This window comes from Nelumbo lutea, chromosome 1, assembly GCF_056320005.1.
Source record: "Nelumbo lutea isolate HS-2025 chromosome 1, American lotus-T2T, whole genome shotgun sequence".
Lineage (NCBI taxonomy): Eukaryota > Viridiplantae > Streptophyta > Magnoliopsida > Proteales > Nelumbonaceae > Nelumbo > Nelumbo lutea.
Window position 1 is genome coordinate 70357969 of NC_142684.1, and position 21622 is coordinate 70379590.

The window sequence follows — 21622 nt, forward strand, 5'->3', positions numbered from 1 at the left end:
GGGAATAGTCATTCCACCAAGAATGGAAATCGAATTTCAATTCTGCCCAACCAAACCCCACAAATGAATTCTAAAATTGTCTTCTAAAGTGAGAGGGGCATTTTATGATTTTAAGATTTTAGAGATGTTTGATAATGTAAATAGGTTTATTCTGTCATTTCCTTTGACAGAGGTGATAAAAAACATTATTTATCATGATATGAACGTACAGGGGTGTTTTTTACCAAAAAAAAAAATACAAAGGGCTGAGTTTCTAAAAATAATATTATATGGGGGCTGTGTCATAGGGCATTCTACTTCTCTAACTATAACTAATGCTTACCTCGGCGACTTGACTCTGTCGTCCCGTTTAAAACTCGGCTTTAAGCGCGAGTGAACGATTTATAGTCCAATCTCCCTCTCTTTCTCTCTCTCTCTGCTCACCACCTATCTCTTCACCACATCACTTACAAAGCTATCTCTCATCAAATACCCGCCAAAAAGGTATATAAACGGATCATAGTTTTTCAAAATTTTGAAGACCTGTCCTTGTTTCCTCGTTTTCTCTCCTCTCCTTTTCTCTCCTCAGTTTTCCATACTCTCCTAGGGTTTCTACGCTCCCCCCGCTCTTACCAATGGCTTCTGATCTCTCTCCCTTGCAGGTTTGTCCGCCGATTTACGCCTATCGGAGCTCGAATAGGACTCGGATTTTTGGGCTGATGAGAATTGCAAGCGGTGGAGTTGGTGGCTCGTATCGAACGTTTCGTACGGATGGGATTGTTCTTCGTGTGAATAGATGAATTTCTTGCAGCGAGTTAGGGGTTTGAAGGATTTGTTTGGGGGTATGGATCCGCCGAATGTCGACGCCAGTGTTCCGCTGGAAGTGAAACTGGACAGCACATCAGCTTTCGTTGGCGAAAAGAGGCTGCCTGAGAATGACGGAGGAAGTGTTTCCGATGCTCAGTTGCATAAGAAGGCAAGAGGGGCTTCTGGTGGGGATATGAAGAGGGTTGCCGAGATTGTTTTGGTTTTATCAGCTTTGGGGAAGATGAGAGGTGGGAGAAGTCCATTGGCTGTGGAGAAAGATCTGATGGCAGAGGCTAGGGAGAAATTGGCGGAGATGTGCGAAGCACTGGCTCCGAAGGATATTCTTCCGAGCAATGCTGTTAGGGTTGTTATTGAGGATCTCGGGCTTAATAGGTCCAGAGATCAAAGGTTAGGGTTTCGTCCTCCAAAGATGTCTATCGCGGAGAAGTTGTTGCTTACAAAGAGAAAGGTGGATTTTCAACTTCTGCTATTTTACATATATCTAATTTGTTTCCAATATATCATAACGTTGTATCTTCAATTTCTATTTCTCATAGGCTGTACTTAAAAATTACACTCTTGTGCCCGGCTTCTTGTAGATTTTGCTTGGAGTGGGGCTCTTGTGTCTGATTCCTCATTCCCTAAGCAAGACTGAGTATAACTAGTCAGAATAATAGACGAAGTATAGGTAATAGGATGCTACTGGTTCACTTTGGAATAATGGAACGTGCTTGAAAGACTTAATTTTGATGATTGATCCGTGGGACATTAATTGCAATATTTCACCAACTAATTAGGCTGGGACCTTGTTAATTTGATTGGAAGCTTACTTTAAATGGAAAAAGATCTTGCATTTGTGGAACATGCTCACTCTTTGACAAGCAAAGACCATTAGATGAATGGTCTTGAACAGAGTTTATTTGGATGTGTGTTCTGTGGTGACATCTTGTCACCTGTCAGATTGTATTTCATTTTTTTGATTAATGAATTTCATTTACTCCTCAAAAAGAAAAAGACCATTAGACATAGTTTTCTTCAATCCTGCGAGGATTTGGTGTATTGTATTATGTATTATTACATTGATAACTGATCTAGGGAGGAGTAATGGTTTTCTTTGATAAGCCAAGGGGTGTAATGTTACTTTGTTGGAATGGTGTTTGTGGATACTTCAAAAGTGAGAAGTACCTTGGAACTAACATTTCTGTTAAGAGAAGCTAGAGCTTTGATTACCATCTTGAATTGATCATTGTTGTGATTCCTCGGAGTTGCAATTGCTTGGCAGATTTCCTAGCAAGAATTGGGGTTTCAAAGGAATTCCTTTTGTGGGGGCCAACTAGGCAGGGGGAAAATTTTAAGGCAAAATGCTGTTCTTGTACCTTGCTGTCAAAGCTTTTGAATAACAGGAAATGTCTTTTTTTTTTATCAATAAAATCACTATTTACTGTTTATTATAAAAAGCCTTCAAAAGTGAGAAGTTCCTTATCTGATAGGTATGCATATTTCTATCACTAGATCATTTTTCCTCTTGTTGCTATGTTGGCACAGTGTTAATGGATACTTCGAAAAGATGTTTCTCATCAGACGGTTATGTGCATTTTCTATTTTTGGGTAAATTTTCCAATATTGCTATGTTGGAGTGGTGTTTAAAATTTTCCTTTTCCTTATAAAATATGTTGGGATAGTTTTGGTGAATGTTTCAAAAATGAAAACTTCCTCATCAGATAGTTATGTATATTTCTATTGATAGATGATTTTAATTTAAACATAATGGAGATGGATACAGTGGGTTGTGGAGCTACTGATTCATTATTGCTAGGTGGACAGCTTGAAAAATTATTTCTGCTTTTCTAAAATTTTGCCAGTTCTGCTGCTGACTTTATCCCCTTGTAGTAAATATAGATGTTTGACAAATTATTTCTGAAGACTTTAGTGGAGGTCCCATGGTGCTTGATGTTTGCTGATGACAGAGCATTAATTGATGCGAAACAAGAGGTGTTAACATAAGCAATACTAAAACAGAATATATGCAATGCGAATTTAATAATAATAGAAGCAAGGTTCAAAGTGTTGACACTATACGCCTCGTATTGTGCATATTGTATCATAACAGCCGGGTGCTGATATGCCTTTTTCAAAGGCTAATATCCAAATGGTTTATTCTATATTTTAATCTATTCTTAAACCTATCCCTCAGACCTATTTTTGAAAAAATAAAAATAAAACGCCGATATGCCTTTTTCAAAGGCTAATCCCCAAATGGTTTATTCTATATATTAATCTATGCTCAAATCTATCCCTCATACCCATTTTTGAAAAAAAGAAGTGTGTGGTACAAAGTACCGATACACCCCTTCCACCGCATCAAGGTGTATTAATACTTTGAACCTTAGATTGGAGTGCAAACCAGGGTACAATAGGATTGGAGACGACAAGACTGCTCAATGCACCCTCCTTTGTTACCTTGGTTCAATAGTTCATAACTAAGGAGAGATTGAGAAGGATGCTGCTCATAGAATTAGAGCAGAATGGGCAAAAAGGAGGGATTTAATAGAGTCTTATGTGATAGTCAAATATTACTTTGGCTAAAAGGAAAATTCTTTGAAACGGTTGTAAGGGCATGTATGTTGCATGGAGCAAAGAGTTAGGCAATTAATAAATAGCATGTCCATTAAATGAGTGTGGCAGAAAAGTGAATGCTTAGATGGATGAGTGCAAAACATTGAAAAGATAGGATCAGAAATGAAGTCATTTGAAGGAACATAGGAGTAGCTCTGCTAGGTCGTAAAGTGAGAAAAAGTAGGCTATGATGGTTTTGTCACATGCATAGAAGACCTTCTATGACACCTGTAAGGAGTGATCTGTTGCAAGTAGAAGGATAGGGGCATACCAAAAAGAACATGGGTTGGAGTAGTAAGAAATAATTTAAGTGTTCACGATAAACAATGGGTATGTCACAGAATAAAGTGGAATTGTGAAAAAGGATTCAAGACTTCGATGATGACAATGATGATATTTATGTTTATTTAACCATTTTAACCTTTGCTTTTTGGTTGTCTTTGTATAAATTTATACTTGGAGGACATTGTATTATTTACTGGAGTTTCTTTTTTGCCCCAGAAAAGATTTTAGTTTTTAAGTCAGAACTCAGAATTATTTCTTGAATCACCAAGGTAGGGCTTTACTTTTAAAAACTGTGCATGAAAAATGCTTTTTCTGTGGTTTTATAGTCTTCAATTGGTAGTTGGTTGCATCATGTCTTATCAGGTCATATCTTCACCTGATAATCCCCCTTGATTTTGCTCTGCAGATGGAAGAATCCAAGGAGTTTGCTGCTCAATCTGCACCATATTCTTCCCCATTGTTGCAAGTGAGCTTTGGTGCAACAACTGAAGGACACAGTTCATTGTTACAGGGTGGTCATAGGTTTCCACCAGAAAAACCCACCCATGCACCAGTGACTGCTGGAGGTTTTCAACCTGCTTCAACTGCAGTTCATGTTTCTCCTCTATCTTCTACTCTCTCGTTGAATCAGTTGCCCGTCAATAAAATGCCATCAACTACAGTGTCCAGGGGATTGTCTACAAAACCATTAGAGAAGGACTCCTCTTTACCATTGCCTCGAGTGGAAGTGTCACATTTCAGATTAGATGGAAGATCAAATGGGTCAGCTTACACATCCCAAGTTCAAGGTGCTGCCTGTTACCCTTTATTCCTTAAATGCTTTTCAAATTTCAAGTACAATATCATATGGTGAAACCGTGAAAGGATAACTGCTGTTGTGTACATACAGTCAGTATACATCTCTCTCTCTCTCTCTCTCTCTGAGGCTGCTCATGCTAGGGCTTTCTTAGAATAATTTTTTCTGATCACATTATTGGATCAAGGATTGTCACTATGGATGTTTACACTAGTAGACATTTCCAGTTATTATTGGTGTCAACAGATAAATAATGTTGACCCACGAGACCTTGCAAATAGGAATGTGCTGAGTGGGTTCCTGTGGTCCATCTAATCATGTGACTTGGTCAGGGAACTCCAGTTTGGATGTTTATACAAGAGGATATAACCTGTGATAGTTGGTATCAATGGCTGAGTTATGTTGATGCACAAGGCGTTTTAAGTGGAACCTACCCATTTAATACACAGAATTGATTTCACTATTCCCTTTTTGTCTGGCTGGAGTACTGGGCAGAAATTTTAGGCTGTTTTTAGATGGGATTGGGGGAGAGGGAAGAGAAAATATGCTTTTTTCCGGGTTCTGCAGTTGTGAAAATTTAATCTTGTGGAATCTAGAAAGCAGTGGACTTTTGTCATGTTTCCTGCTGTTTCATTGGAAATTGAAATCCCTACTAGGGCTGCTAGACATTCTTGAAACCACCCATTTTTTCCCTTTCTCTTCTATATTCCCATTCCCATCCAATCTAAACATGACCTTAGTTCTCGTAAAGAAACAAAGAAACCTTAAGGGTACTTTCAGTTTCTTCATCACATCTTTTTAATACTATAAATAATTATTCTATTTTTTTATCAATAGTAACCATCAAAGGATTTAATTAGTAGCATAATGAAAAAGGACAGTCTCTTTCCTTAAGGAACACTTGAGGGAGAGAAGCACTACAAACAGCATTTAGGCTGACTTGTCTTGCAAGAAAAAAAAGTGGAAACAATTCTATGCAACTAATGTGAGTGAGGAATGGAAGCCACCGGCACTGAACAAACTAAAACTAAATTTTGATGGGAGTTCTTTTGGTAACCCAGGAAGGGCAGGCATAGGGGGTGATTAGAAATCATCAGGATGTGGTGGTGGCACTCTTCTCAGGACCAATAGGTATTGGTGACTCAATACAGGCTGAATCTCTAGCCCTGCTTCAAGGTCTAAAGATGGCTGAGCAGATAGGAATAACAGACTTAGAAATAGAAGGAGACTCACTACTGGTCATTTCTTGGGCCAAAAGCATCACTTCAGTACCTTGGAAGCTCGAGTTTATCTTCAGAGAAATTGACATACTTACAAGGAGGATCAACTCTCAGTTTGTTTGGGTCAAATGGAGCGCAAATGGGATGGCGGATACCCAAGCAAAACAAGGGGCAAATAGATCTACATTGTACTGGGCAGAACTATAACTGATTGTTTGTTGGTGCAGACTAGATTGATGCTTTTCTGCTACCTATAACTTTTGTAACTGATTGTAACCTTTGCTACTTTATTAATAAAATTTCTTGCTGATAAAAAAAAAAACTATATTCCACCCCCTGCTGGTTCCGGGGTCCCACTATTTCCCATCCAAGACTGGTTCTTATTACCCCTTCCCTTGTCAATGAACCCACAACCACGGGTCATGGACTGATGTAAGGAAACAATTTTGCTTCCCTATTTGATGCATTGAAGTCCATGGGCCTTTTATCAATTCTGTCATCCACCCAATAACACCTCTATGGTCTTCTAATCTAATACTTAAAGGTCATTCCAACTAATTGTGTAGGCAAGTTTGATCTCTCTATGGCCCCATTCTACTTAAAGAGCATCCCAGTCACTATATAAGCAAGTAATTTAGCTCACAAAGAGGGGATCTCCTCCGAGCACACCCTCTGCACACACTCTGAAAGCACAGGCATCCATTTGCACATTGGGAACATCTCCCCTTGAATTTAATATACATGTATGGGAGATATTCCTGATATGCAGCTGAATGCCGTGTGTGCAGAATTCTTGCTTTCAGGAGATCTGGGCTCATTATCATCACCCACTAGCCTTGAAAAGCTTAACATGTCAGTGCCCCAAAAATCTCTAAGGACACCTATACTGGGTGAGCATGGATATTGTATGGAACAGCCATATCAAAAAATTATCTTCTCTTGCTCTCTCGAAGAAAAAAAATCTTACATCTATTGGTGTCCTAATTTGACTTGCCTGCCTTCTTTATGGATTTCTTATAGAGCAACTATTAGGATGGACCATTTTTAAGAAGGTACTCAGATTGAACTATTTACGCTTCCCTGATTCATTGATATACTAACTCAAATATTGCTGGAACAATCTGAACCTGTCAGCAATAAGATTTGGATTTCTATATTCCAAATAATTACTTTGGTGGTTAGAAGTTTAAGGAGTTTGATTTCTTTTGATGAGTAAAATGAAATGAGGTTCCACTTGATGATTACCTCATTTCTCATTTCTCATTTTTTAAGGGGCTTATGATATTATTCTTAATCAACAAGTCCCCTTCTATTGTCAAGAATATCATATAAGAGTAACCAAATGCAACCATGTTTTTCCCCGCACTGAAATGGTGATGTGATATATTAATGTTTAATTTGATTGAGCATGTGGTAAGTTCTATTTCAGTTGTACCTCACACCTAATATACCATCTTTGAAGGGGTTCTGCATTTCATCTTACAAGTTGCTGTCAATGCGATTTGTTTTTGATATTCCAGTTACTGCAAATAAGAGGCAATTCCACAGGAACTTGCCTTTATCTGAAAAGAAACTAACCCTCCAATGGTCTAACCGGACTAGAGATCTGGAATCAAGAATGGAGGGACCCAACACAGCTCGAAGAGCTTTGCAAAATGGCACCACACCTGATAAGTATAGGAGCAATGAATTAACAGGTGTTGGATAGATTCTGAGGCTAAACCACACAAGATGCAATTACTATCAACCTCCATTCTACGCCTCAAAACAGGTGGGATTGAATTTAAGTTTTTACTGTTTTACTCTTAGAAGTTATACAGGGGATAATCCTGGTACCCTTTTTGTAGTAGTTTTCCTTCATGGTAGTGAGGCTGTTCTTGGGTCAGCTATCTACTTTATAAGAGGTATGCTGTTTTGTATTAATCCCATAATTATTAATGCTATCCTCTTGTATTTTATTAGCAATAAAGAAAAAGCTGGGATGGGCCTTGAGTTTTTGCAGATTTACTCTTGGAAGGTATACAATGAGATTGATATGACCGTGTATTGAGTGACATGCTTATCTCTGACCATAAAAGTTTTAGCCGAGACATTTACTGTGTTCTTCCAGATAACTTTATCTGCACCTGCATTCTCTTGGATGTCTTAATCTAATACGATTTGTGTGCAGCAAATCCTTCTGGTGATCATTCGCTAGACAAACCTCCAACATTTTCCCTCCATGCTCATTCTGCAGCAGTAGCCAAAGTGGGTCAAGTAAACAAGGTGCCGGATCATACTCCTATCAAAACTGAAGGAAGCACCACAGTGGCTCTTCAAGCAGAAAAAGATCATATGTGTAAACCTTCTGTAATTCAAACTGCATCTAGAAACCTGCCAAGTGCATACCAATCTTCATTGGGCATGAATTTTATGCAAACTCCTTCACTTTACACTAACCACGGTGACATTGCAAGGAATGTTCAGAAGTTTTTGCAACCAAGGATTCCTGAACGTCCTAACTGGATTCCGCCTTCAGTAGATTACATGAACAAGACCTTATCTTGCCAAGTATGCAAGGTTACCATCAATGATGTAGAAAGTTTACTTGTATGTGATGCTTGTGAGAAAGGAGTCCACTTAAGGTGTCTTCAATCTTACAATCTAAAAGGCATTCCTAAAGGTGAGTGGCACTGCCCTAGGTGTTTGATATCAAGCAATGGGAAACCTTTGCCCCCTAAATATGGTCGTGTAACAAGAAGTATCACTGCACCAAAAGTATCTTCAAGCACAGCTGGAGCTCAATCTTCTTTAGATAAGAGGGTGGGAAGTTCAGATGAGAAGATTAATCACCAGAAAGTAACCACTAATGGAAATCTAGGTTTACAGAATCCTGCCAATGTTAGTAGTACAGACAACAACCATGATGAATTGGATTTTGTGTTAAGGATGACAAATGAAAGCGAAATACAAGGTACTGACATTGCAGTAAACAGAATAAAAAGTGAAACTTGCCAGGCTATATTATGTGAAACTGTTGGGGCAGTTTCAGCTTCTGTTCCTTGTTCTGGCACTGCAAATCAAAGTTTGAACCAACCCACTCAAAATAGTTCATCATCTCAATGTGACAGAGAGGGATCAATGTTGGAGCCCAAGGTACTTCCGAAATCTGAACCTGGACACCCTTGTCAAGAAAAGCAATCTGATATAGGTTTTGATACTTGTTATGACTTGCAAGCATCATGTAATTCAAAAGATGTTGGCAAAACTAGGCCATTGAATTGTACTGAAGTTTCTGGAAATCATTATCCTGCTAACAACGCCATATTCAAAGAGCCTGTGATGTCTGATTTAAAAGATACTTCTGGATGTAAGACAAGCTGTGATGTCAGGGGAGATGCCCAAGATGTTGCTCAAGCAAGTGCTTTTGGGGCTTCAGATGTTGAAAATGGAGTTAGAGATTGCACTAGGTCTTCAATAGATGGCTTGCATAGTGTGGATTGGGTTGGTGATGTACTTCAAGTTGTAGATGAGAAGGCATTTTATCAGTCTTGTTGCGTTAATGGAGTTATGTACAAGCTTCTAGATCATGCACTTTTTTGTTCTAACAGTAACAATCTCAGACCTTCAAAGCTTCAGGTAAACCATCATCAAGCTTACTGTGACTCTTTTATCTTTTAAATTGGTAGAATGGCCTCTACACCAGTGAAACTGTACTTCCATCATTTGATGGTAACTTGCATTGAGCTCTGGTGGCCCTAAAATTGCAATATATGCCTCTGAAGCAGAAGCTTGGGCCCTTCTTGCTGGTCTCAGAATTGCCAGAGACCCAATCTCTTTCTTTGACAGTTGAAGGTGACTCCTGGAATGTGATGGGTTGGGTCAACAAGTCTGGGGCAACCCCCTGGCAGCTAGCCACCCATCTCCTTAATGAAACCAGCGAGATCTCCAAGACCCTTGGTCATAGCTACACATGGATCCCTAGAGAACTAAACCAAGTGGCAGACTCTTCAGCTAAATCTGGATAAGGAAATGACTTATTATATAGTGCAAATATTTTAACCTATTACTTGAGGTGGCTTTTAATGTTTTTTGTTATAGAGCCCTGTTTGTAGTTTGTACATCCTCTAATGCACATCTCTCTTTACACTGAATGAAAATATTACTTATTTTCAAAAAGAAAAGAAAAGAAAGAATAAAAAAAATAAAAAAAGAATACACAAATTGTAAGCTCTTGTGTTTTATTGCAGGCTCTTTGGGAGGATACTAGAACTAGGTCAAAGTGGGCTATTGTGAGTAGGTGTTATTCACCAAGTGATCTGCCAGAGGTTGTGGGTCGGCCATGTATGCCAGAAGATAATGAGGTATAGTAGAAGTGATTTCTCATATTTTCAGTTTGAACATTAAATTTCCATTCTTATGTATTGTATAAAGTTTGGTATACTCCATATCTATAATCTGATCAAGGGCATTGCTAATTGATGGAAAATTTGGCCCTTTACCCACTTCCTTTTTTTTTATTCTTTAGCCATCTGCTGTTCTGTTTTCTACATAATTTCATACATCCTCATGGCTAAACCGTTGCAGGTCTATGAATCTAACCATGAAAGCACTGTAATGGCTGGTTTAATTCAAGGTCCATGCGATGTTCTGCCTTCTAACAAGTTTAAGGAAGAAATTGAAAGACGTACGCATTTAGGTGATGGGGCAAATAATGGCTTACGGCCAGTTTTCCTCTGCAAGTATGTTCCTCCAGTTACTGGATTGTATATGGGTTCTTATGGTTTCTTCTATATAAATAAAGACTATACTATTCCAAGGTTTTTGTTCTTTGGATACCATCATGCCAAATGGCTTTGTTATTCCTTAATTTTTCTCATTTTTTTTGAGAAAAGTTATTACTGTGTATAACTGTTATCAGAAGCCAACAGTATTTCTCTGTGCAGTAAGCCAGTAACCATGCAGCAAAAACAAAAAACAAACTTCTTTCTTTATGCTTCATCTTCAAATTATCTAGCTTGTATCAAAACATTATTGTCTGTTCAGAAACACAGAAAAGGAAGTTTTTCCAAACTTCTCCCTTGTTGATATCCATAAGTATAATTGTGCTTCTGCCTTGTCACTTCTGCATAGTTGTTTTTTTGATCAGCAAAAAATGATTAATTTTATTAATGGGAGATGGAAGTTACAACAGCTCGGGTATCCATTCACCCAAAATACAGATGTCCATGTAACTAATTTACAATAGAGCCCAGAATAACTGCTTCCTCAATAACCCTTGCTTTGCTAAAGTGTGAGCCATCCCATTAGCTGTCCTGTGAATCCAATTGAAGGAAGCATTCAGGTCCCCTTTCAGACTGTCTATCTCTCCTCAGGCTTGTTTGTAATACACAAGGTACATTGTGACTAGAAGTGATTCAAGGAAGGACAGGGAATCTGCAGTGTGGATGCCTCTGCCTGAAGGATGGGCAAAGCTGAACTTTGATGGAAGCAGCCAAGGAAACCCAGGCCCATCAGGGATAGGAGGGGTGCTGATAGATAGGGAGAGCAACATCTTAGCATTGTTTTCAGGCCCCTTGGGAATAGAGACTCCAATAGAGCTGAGCTTTTAGCAGTGGTACAAGGTATTCAGATTGCAGAACAATTAGGAGTTCAGCACTTGGTAGTTGAAGGAGACTCTAAGATTGTTGTGGGATGGCTGACAGACCCAGCTTCAGATATGTGGCGACACAAAGACCTCTTAAGGAAAGTCAACTGGCTCACAAGAAACATGGCTGTTACCTTTCTTTGGGTGGGAAGATCAGCAAATACCTTAACGGATGGGTTAGCTAAGCGAGGGGCTTCAAGGGAACATTTATTTTGGGCTGCTCTGTAGTTTTATTTCTGGATGTTTCTGGTTTTTAATTTGATTTAGTACTTTGTTTGAAGAGGTAACAACTCGTGTGTTGAGGGCCCGGGAATAGGATCTCGTCACGGGTCAGTCCACGGGGAAAACCTCCTGTTTTCCCTTGTTCCTTCCTGCTCGTGATGAACCTATCTTGGCGCCTTTGGTGATTTGTCCAAGAGATCACCAACTCTCCTAACTCACTTTTGACTGAATAATTTGATATCTCATTCAATAATGGGGTCTCCTTAAATAGGAGATTACAAGAGTCCTAATCAAGGGGAGTCTCCTTGCTGAATAGGGAGACTCCCAGTTCTATCTTGCTAAGGATAAGATAAGCTAATCCTAATCTGATAAGCTACTAACAAGATAAGATAAGCTAAGCTAATCTTAATCTGATAAGCTATTAACAAGATAAGATAAGAGATAAGAACAATAAGATAAGAAGAGCAAAATGGGCTAATCTAATCTAGATAAGGCTGCTATTGCCGAACTGTGTAGGGTGAGCATCACTGAATCCTTGCTGCTGCTGGCGGTGGGCCCGGGGCCTGTTGCTGCCGGCGGCGACGATACGTCTTCCCGAGGAAGGCGTCCATAACATTACTCCCCTCCTGGACTACGAGCTTGTCCTTAAGCTCGAAAGCTGGATATGTGGCTTGGAACTCTGCCAATGGGATCCGTGTGGCTTCTGTTGGTGGTAGATCACACCATTTCACCAAGAGCAGGTGACAATTTTGGGCTGGGGGACCAGTTTGCCATCTTTCAAGGGTGGAAGGGAGGGAACTTGGTCCGGGGGAACACCCGTAAATGGTTTCAGCAAGGAGATGTGGAAGACATCATGAATTTGGCTAGTCTCTGGCAATTCTAGCTGGTAGGCCACACTGCCAATCCGTCGCAGAACCTTGTAGGGCCCATAGAACTTAGGGGCCAGCTTCGGGGCGGCCTTGTGGCGCAAGGAGCGCTGCCGGTAGGGCTGGAGCTTCAACCAAACAAATTGTCCTAGATTGAACGACAATTCCCGGTGGTGCTTCATGCGGAGCTGGGCCTGCTGTAAGCGAATGCGGACGTTGGCAAGGAGGGCGTCGCGGTTCTGTAAGGAGTGATCGACTGCGTCCAAGCGAGTAGATCCAGGCTCGTAGGACATCAAGCGGGGAGGATCCATACCGTAAACGACGCGAAAGGGAGTCATGCCGAGGGAGGAATGGTAGGATGTGTTGTAGCAGTACTCGGCCCAAGGAAGCCATTCCAACCACCGTCGGGGTTGATTGCCTACGAAACAGCGGAGATACATCTCGATAGTGCGGTTAACCACTTCCGTCTGACCGTCTCTTTGTGGCCGGTAAGCTGATGAGTAGGCCGGGGTGGTGCTGTGTAGTCGAAATAATTCTTTCCAGAAGGCACTAGTGAAGACTGGGTCTCTATTGCTGACGATGGATTCCAGCAACCCATGTAAGCGAAAGATGTGTAAAGAAGGCGAGGGCAACTGAAGTGGCACTATACGAGTGTGATAGAGGAATGAAGTGCGCGTATTTAGAGAAGCGGTCAACTACCACAAAGAGAACTGATTTGCCCCCTACCTTGGGAAGTCCCTCAATGAAGTCCATGGAGATGTTGGCCCAGATCTGCGATGGGATGGAAAGGGGCTGAAGGAGGCCTGCCGGGTGTAGGTTTTCCCATTTGTGCTGTTGGTATGTGGAGCAATTCTGGACAAAATCTCGAATAGAAGTCTTCATACCTCGCCAATGGAAATCAGTTCGGACGCGGTGTAGTGTTTTTTGAATGCCCTCATGGATGGAGTTATGGATGCTGGTGATGATGGTGGGAATCAACAGGCAGTCTGCTGGAAGATGGACTCGTCCCTTATACAGTACCAACCCGTCATGAAGTGACCAATCGGGGTTGGTCGTGCCGGTCTAGATCTTCTGCAGTAAGAGCAACCATTCCGGGGACTGTGGTGTTGCCTTCTTAATGTCGTCAAATAGAGAGATCCGAGGTTGGGAAATGCTACATAGAACCATCGCGTCTTCTTCTCGCCTAGACAAGGCATCAGCTGCGCGATTAGAGGATCCCGCCTTATATTCCACCCGGAAGTCAAACTCGAGCAGTTTGCTAACCCAATGCTGTTGAGGGGAAGTGGTGAGACGTTGCTCTAATAGGTATTTGAGGCTGTAATGATCAGTTTTGACGATGAACGACTGTCCCCACAAATACGGCCTCCAGTGCTGGTTGGCTCGGGCAAGGCCATATGCTGGAAGCTTCAGGTGTCGGTCGGCCAATCTGCGGCTGAAGAAAGCGATTGGGTGCCCTTGCTGCTGTAGTACGGCCCCGATACCCACTTCGGAAGCATCGCACTCGACTGTAAATTCGAGGGCGAAATTAGGTAATTGCAGGACAGGGGTTGAAGATAGTGCATTTCACAGTGATAGAAAAGCTTCATCGGCTGCGTTGTCCCACCGGAAGGAGTTTCTCTTCAACAGGTTGGTTAACGAGGCTGCCAACACTCCATAGTTCTGTACAAATTTGCGGTTGTAACCCGTTAAACCGAGGAACCCGCGTAAGGCCTTGGCGGATTGAGGTTTTGGCCATTCTGTTATAGCCTGAATCTTGGAACTATCAACTGTGACACCCTGCCCATGGATGATGTGACCGAGGTAAAGAACCTGTCATTCCCCGAAGGAGCACTTGGACCGTTTCAGGAATAAGTTGTGTTGGCGTAGGAGTACGAAAACGGTCCTCAGATGGTGGATATGCTCTACCCAGGATTTGCTGTAAACGAGGATATCATCAAAGAAAACTAAAACAAATTTGCGCAGATGGGGCTGGAATACCTCGTTCATTAGTGCCTGAAATGTAGATGGTGCATTGGAGAGTCTGAATGGCATGACTTAAAATTCGAAGTGGCCATGGTGGGTGCGAAAAGCAGTCTTCTCCACGTCACCGGGAGCCATGCGAACTTGGAAATATCCGGACCTGAGGTCCAACTTAGAGAAATACTGGGCACCATGCAGCTCGTCCAACAGTTCGTCCACAATGGGAATAGGGAACTTATCTTTGATCGTCTGGTCATTGAGTTCTCTATAGTCAACACAGAACCTCCATGTTCCATCCTGCTTTGCCACCAACAGAACCGGCGAAGAGAAGGGGGAGTGACTTTTGCGTATGATCCCTTGGTTCAGCATCGCTGTACATTGATTTTCTATCTCATCCTTCTGCAAGTGAGGGTAGCGATAAGGCCTAACAATGATTGGTGCTGAACCCGCCACCAAAGGAATACGATGGTCGCAAGCTCGGGAAGGGGGAAGGCCCTTCGGTTCCTGGAACAGATATGAAAACTCGGCGAGAAGTTTTTCCATGGTTGCCGGTTCTGTCTGGAGTGCATGAACCTGCGGTGTCTTTTCCTTAACCCTGCAACCGTGCCATGAAACTTGCTTGCCATTCAGGTGGAAGGTCATGGTGAGTGCGCTGAAGTCTCACAAAATCGGGCCTAGGGTAATTAACCATTTGACCCCGAGAACAATATCGAACCCATCCAATGAGAGTACAAATAAATCAACAAGAATTAGTTCAGAATTGACCTGTACTGGAACGTCCTTACAAATCTCTGGACTGTGAACTTTTTCACCATTTGCGACGGCTACCTGTAGTCGTGACTGGAGTTCCATTGGTAGTTTTAACTGCAGGGCTGCATGTTCACTTATGAAGTTGTGTGTGCTCCCTAAATCGACGAGAATGCGCACCGGCTGACTTGCGATCTGTGCCTGTAACTGCATGGTCTAAGAGGTTTTAATACCGGTGATCGCATGGAGAGAGATCTCTGGTTCGAATGTGACGGGTTTCCCTTCCTCCTCTTGCTCATCTATGAGAAGGCAAAAAAGCCTCGTGCATTTATGCCCTGCCGAGTAGAGGTCATCACAGTTGAAACATTGACCTCTCGCTCGGCGCTCTGCCATTTTCTGCCCTGGTCAAGCGCTTGATGGGAAGAGTGACCATGTTACTGCCTGTACTTGTCACTGCTCTAGAGGTGGTGGTCGTGGGAGGCTTCATTTCCCGGCTGGTAGCAGAAGAGGGGGTCGTTGCTGCTGGTCTTGGGGGCACCCACGAGTCTGGTGGACGATCCACATTAAAAATTCCGCGGCTGAGCTGCAGCTTGCACTCAAATGCGCGGGCTAAGTTCATGGCTGTGACCAAATTTGGGGGATTCTGCATCTCGACATCCACTCGTAGGGGTTCTGCTAACCCTGCTGTGAACATATCTACTTGCTGGTCTGGTCGCACGGAGGATGCCCTCGCGAGGAGGGTTTGGAACTGTCGCTGGTATTCAGCAACCGTTCCGATTTGTTTAAGGTTAATTATCTCGCCCAGTGGGTTGTTGGTCAATGGGGGTCCGAACCGAAGAAGGCAATAGGATTTAAACTGGGGCCAACTGAGCCCGGGTTCTTCTTGCTCTAACCGATAAAACCAAAGCTGTGCTTCTTCTGTTAAATGAAAGACGACTAGGCTTACCTTGTCCTGGTCATTTGTCCGTTGATTCCGGAAGAACTGCTCGCAGCAATACAGCCATCCTAGGGGGTCTCCGTTGCCGTTGTACAATGGGAACTCCAGCCTGTTGTACTTGGGGATGATGGCTGCTCCATGGCCGACGGACATCTGTTCGCCGGAAGACTCCAGCAGATCTGGCTGGCGGTCGTTAGCTGCTGTCCCTCCGTCAGAGTTCCTTTCCCTGTTGGAAAGAAACATCTCCATTAGTCGTCGCAGTTCTCGCACTTCACCCTTGATCTCACGAACTTTGGAGTTGGTCTCCACGAGTTGGTGCTCGAGGTCGTGGACCCTGGAAGGTAGCTGCTCCAGATCTCCCATGATGCCTTGCTCTGATACCAAGTTGTTGAGGGCCCGAGAATAGGATCTCGTCACGGGTCGGTCCACGGTGAAAATCTCCTGTTTTCCCTTGTTCCTTCCTGCTCGTGATGAACCTATCTTGGTGCCTTTGGTGATTTGTCCAAGAGATCACCAACTCTCCTAACTCACTCTTGACTGAATAATTTGATATCTCATTCAATAATGGGGTCTCCTTAAATAGGAGATTACAAGAGTCCTAATCAAGGGGAGTCTCCTTGCTGAATAGGGAGACTCCCAGTTCTATCTTGCTAAGGATAAGATAAGCTAATCCTAATCTGATAAGCTACTAACAAGATAAGCTAAGCTAAGCTAATCTTAATCTGATAAGCTATTAACAAGATAAGATAAGAGATAAGAACAATAAGATAAGAACAAGCAAAATGGGCTAATCTAATCTAGATAATGCTGCTGTTGCCGAACTGTGTAGGGTGTGCATCACTGAATCCTTGCTGCTGCTGGCGGTGGGCCCGGGGCCTGTTGCTGTCGGCGGCGACGATACGTCTTCCTGAGGAAGGCATCCATAACATCGTGCTTCCTCTTGGGTCTCCTATATTGCCTCATATTTCTGGATTAATAAATTATCTTCATTAATAAAAAAAAACCACTATTGAGTCTCCTTCAACTCCAGGTTTCTAAATTGGATTGCTTAGCAAATTTTAAGCCTTGTAATAACGCCAACAGTTCAGCCTTTAAAGAGTCCCCTTCTCCTTTGGGTGGCCAACACTTTACGTGAGGAGTCTCTAAACACACCACCAATACCTGCCATCCTTGGGTTTCCCATTGAACTGATGAACTCCCATCAAAATTTAACTTCATCTTATCTCTTGCTGGTGGCTTCCATTCCATCATCTTTCTTTCCTTTTGTTTAGAAGAGTGTGCCATCTCATTCCAATCTCTTATTATATTAGTGACTATGAAACATTAGAAGATGTCAAGGGTTTTCATACAATGGGCCATTTTAAATTTTCTTAATTCCCCCAACTCCTTTGACCTAAGCTTCTCATTAAATATTCTTGCATTCCTCTCCTCCTAGATGGACCAAACCACAATAGCTCTAACTGCCTTCCACATTGTTCTTCCTCCTTTTGTTGGTTGTCGTAGGATTTGGGTCGAAAAGACTCACTACATCCTAAGGAGCTATCCACTTGCAACCAAAAAGTGAAAAAAAAAAGACTCCCAAATTGACTACACAAAAGGACAAGAGATTAGTAAGTGGGGTAAGGATTCATCATTTGCAAAACAAAGAAAACACACATGTAGGGAAAGACATCTATTCGGTATCCTTTTTCGAAGCAAATAACAGGTGTTCACCTTTCCAAGAAAAACCTCCCAGCACAGTGGTTTAACTTTATGTGGTATGGACTTACTCCAAATTTCTTTCACGGGGAAATTCTTTCCCACCTGCAAAGGTTGCAAAAGTGAATTGAGAAATGAGGCACAAGTGAAAATACCATCGGGGTAGGTAGTCTAGATTCTAGTGTCCTCCATGGTTTGAATCAAGAAAATAAAACTGGAGTTTATCCAATAATTGAATAAGGGCCTCACACATTATCTCTTAGCTCCCTTCTGAACCCAAAATTCCAATTCACACCCACTAAAGAGAAAGTGGCAAATCTCGAAATTGGACGGTTCTTGTGGTCAGACATTGAGTAAAGGCCTAGGAAAATGGAGCTAAGAGGAGCATCAACCAACCAAATGTCTTCCCAAAAGAGAACCCTTGACCCACACCCAACATCATACCTGATAAAATTAATAAAGGTTGGATATACCTTTTGGATTTCTTTCCATTGAGAAGTGGCCACCTTTGCATCCCAACCATTGTTCATCATCTCGTGAGTGCTTTCAATGACCTTGTGCCACAGCTTGTTTCTTTCTGATGGGAACCTCTAGAGCCACTTTCCCAGTAAAGATGTATTCCTAAGAACCAGGTTCCCTATACCAGTCCTCCCTTCTCCTTTGCTTTGCTAACTTGTTCCCACTTCACTAAATGGTTTCTCTTCTCATCCCCAGGCTCCCATAGAAAATGGCTCATAAGATTTTCTAGCTGACCTACTATCATAGAAGGTATTCTAAAGGTGGATAGGAAGTAAATTGGGAGATTGGCTAAAGTTGCTCTAATCAGAGTAATCCTTCGACCCATCGAAAGGTAGTTTTTTCTTCCAAAGGGCCAACTTCTTACTGGATCTCTCTACCGTCGATTTCCAAAACAATTCAGGTCTTGGTTTCCCTCCTAGTGGTAGTCCTAGATACTCCATAGGCCATTGCCTAACCTCAGACCCTAATATCTTCACCAAACTACTCAAATCTTCCTCCTCCATGTCGATGCATGTTATACAACTCTTTCCCCAATGCACCTTCAATTTTGAGATGGCTTCAAAGGAGTTAATAAGCTCTTTCACGTTTTTGAGATTTTCATAATTGCCTTCCTCACAAAAAAGAATGATATCATCTGTAAACTGCAAATGAGAAACTGAAACCTCAAGACTTCCAATCCTCCACCCTCTAAACAGGTTGTTTTGGTCAACCTTGATAATCATTCTACTTAACACCTTTGTCATTAGGTTGACAAGGAAGGGAGATAAGGGGTCACTTTGTCTTGGACCTCTTTTTGCTAGAAAGAAATATCTGGCCACACCATTTATGAAGATTTGAGTAGTGCATTGAGCTCAAACACTCCTTAATCCATAATCTCCACCTCTCCCTCAAACCAACTCTCTCTAGAACCTCCAAAAGAAATGACCAATCGACAAAGTTGTAGGCCTTCTCTAGATCCAACTTACATACGAAACCTTGTCCACCCATTTTCCTTCTTTCTGCTACACAGTCATTGGCTACCAAGATCTGATCAATTATCTATCTCCCACAAAAGCTCCTTGATATTGTGAGATTACGAGTGGTAACACCTTTAGTCTTCTAGCAAGAACTTTCACAATGATTTTGTAGATGCTTTGGCTTTCCACTAGGTTTATTGGTCTTAAGGTCCTTTGGTGTGCATGCCTCATTTTTCTTGGGGATTATGGCTATGAAAGCAATGTTTCTAACCTATTTTTGACCTGAATGGTCGAACCGTTTGAACTGTCACCGAGTCAACCTTTTGGGTCTGGTTTTTAAAAAACCCGGCATTGCCCAAAAAACTGTTGACTGGGACGGTTGAATTGTTGAACCGGTGACCTGGTCACTCACTGGGTTGTGAGTTGCATACCGTGTACACAAACCTCGGGAGGCCAAAACTTTACACTCCATTGTCCGATTGAGGTGATTTTTTTTTTTTATAATTTTGGGTAACACCAATGTTTTAAAAGCCGTGGGAGGCGTACCTCCAGGCGAGGTGCCGCCAAAACGCCCAAAGGCGTAGGCCAGAGGCATCGACACCTTTGAGGCATACGCCCCATATGCTTTTTTCATGAGGCGTGCTTGAGGTGTACGCCCCTCATGCACATCTCATGTAGAAAAGACCAAAAAAAAAAAAGATAAAAAAAGGAAAGGGAAGGGAAAGAAAAAGAATGAAAAGAAAAAAAAAGAGAGAAAATGAAGGTAAAGAAAAAGAAAGGGAAGGGAAGAATAGATAAGGGGGAAGAAATGAGACCCTTTTAACTAGTGTTTTTCATCTTCATTCTTTTTAATATAAACGATTTTTATTAAAAATAAGGAAAAATGAGATCCTCCTTCCTCTTCTTCCTCTTTCCCTTCCTCCTCCTTCTTCCTCCTCATCCCCTTCCTCTTAAGGAGGCTTATGCCTCCTTGTGTTCGGGAGGCTTATGCCTCTTACGTTCTTAACTACGCCTCACTCCTCTAGGTAGTGGAGCACCCCGCATCACGCCTTTGCGTTTTAAAACATTGGGTAACGTTTTGAGATCTATATGCCCCAAGGCGCCAAAAGGCCCGCTATTTTTGCAAAAAAAAAACTCTTTTTTTGACCTAAAATTGCAATTTTTATTATTTTTATACATAAAAAAATTAAAAACATAAATTAAATATAAAGTAATGCATTTATCATGTCTAAAATATAATTATACATTATTTATTGATAAAATATGTAATTGCATATATATATATATATATATTCATACATGTACACATATAAATATATGTATATAAATATATATATACTTAAAATATATAGACACTGACATGCTAACCCGTTTGACTCGGACGGTCGAACTAGTGACTTGTGACCTGTAGGCAAAAACAATTTGGCCTCTGGGTTGATTTTTAAAACACGACATGAAAGTTAAATTTATTCTTCGAGAAATTTCTCCATGATAGAAGTCATTGGAAACCTCCAACAAATCGCCCTTGATAATATCCCAACACTATTGAAAGAAAGCCATAGAGAAACCATCTGGCCTTGGAGCTTTGGACCTTTCCGTTGAAAAAATTGCCTCTCTAATCTCTTCAAGGGTAAAAACTTCCTCTAAAGTTGCTGACTCGGCTTTTGGTACCCTCTTCCGCTCTAGATTTGGAAGAGGCAGATCTCTCACTCCTGAATGCATATAAATACCTTTAAAATGATGATCCACAAACACCTTAACGATCTCCTCCTCCATGGTTATCTCTTGAGCATTCTATTCTAGCCTCTTAATTAGATTCTTCATTCTCCTACCACTTGCCGACGAGTGAAAGAGTTTTTTGTTTCCATTCCCCTCCAATAGTCACATGCACCTAGATTTTTGTCTCCAAGATATCTCCTCCTTTCTTAGCACCTCTTCCAACTTGCATTTGAGCCTCCACCTTTCCTCCTTGCTAATTTCTCTCAATTCTTTTATTGTATCCAGCTCTACAATCCTTAAGCAGATTTTCTCCTTTGTCTCTTCCACCTTTCCAAACAGGTCCTTATTCTAGGCTTTTATTTTTTTCTTCTAATTTCTTTAAGCACCTCGAAAACTTGATGCCTTTCTTCAATCCCCTATGTCCTACCTCTTGCCACCAAACTCTGATCTGCTCCACAAACGAAGGATCCTCCATCCGACCACATGTTCTCAAACCTAAAGGCTGAGGGGCCTCCCAAGGTATCTTCTTGTACTAGACAAATCGGACAATAATTTGAGGTGACTCTAGGTAAGTTGGACTCTGTCTCTATATGAGTTTGGCTGGTAAACATTTGTCAAAGCCCATTCCTTATCATCATCCACTATTCCACTCTTTTGATTTTTATTGAAA

General features: G+C 41.6%; 1 protein-coding gene across 1 annotated transcript in view; it reads left to right on the forward strand.

Annotated features, from left to right (window-relative positions):
• Positions 1 to 337: 337 nt before the first annotated feature.
• LOC148875192 (uncharacterized) overlaps positions 338 to 21622 on the forward strand; it is a 34667-nt gene continuing 13382 nt past the window's right edge. Inside the window, exons 1-6 of the mRNA XM_088968408.1 lie at positions 338 to 483; positions 642 to 1255; positions 4094 to 4475; positions 7874 to 9321; positions 9933 to 10046; positions 10270 to 10424. Coding sequence (XP_088824534.1) covers positions 776 to 1255; positions 4094 to 4475; positions 7874 to 9321; positions 9933 to 10046; positions 10270 to 10424 — 2579 coding nt within the window. The 5' untranslated portion in view covers positions 338 to 483; positions 642 to 775. The remainder of the gene's footprint in view (positions 484 to 641; positions 1256 to 4093; positions 4476 to 7873; positions 9322 to 9932; positions 10047 to 10269; positions 10425 to 21622) is intronic.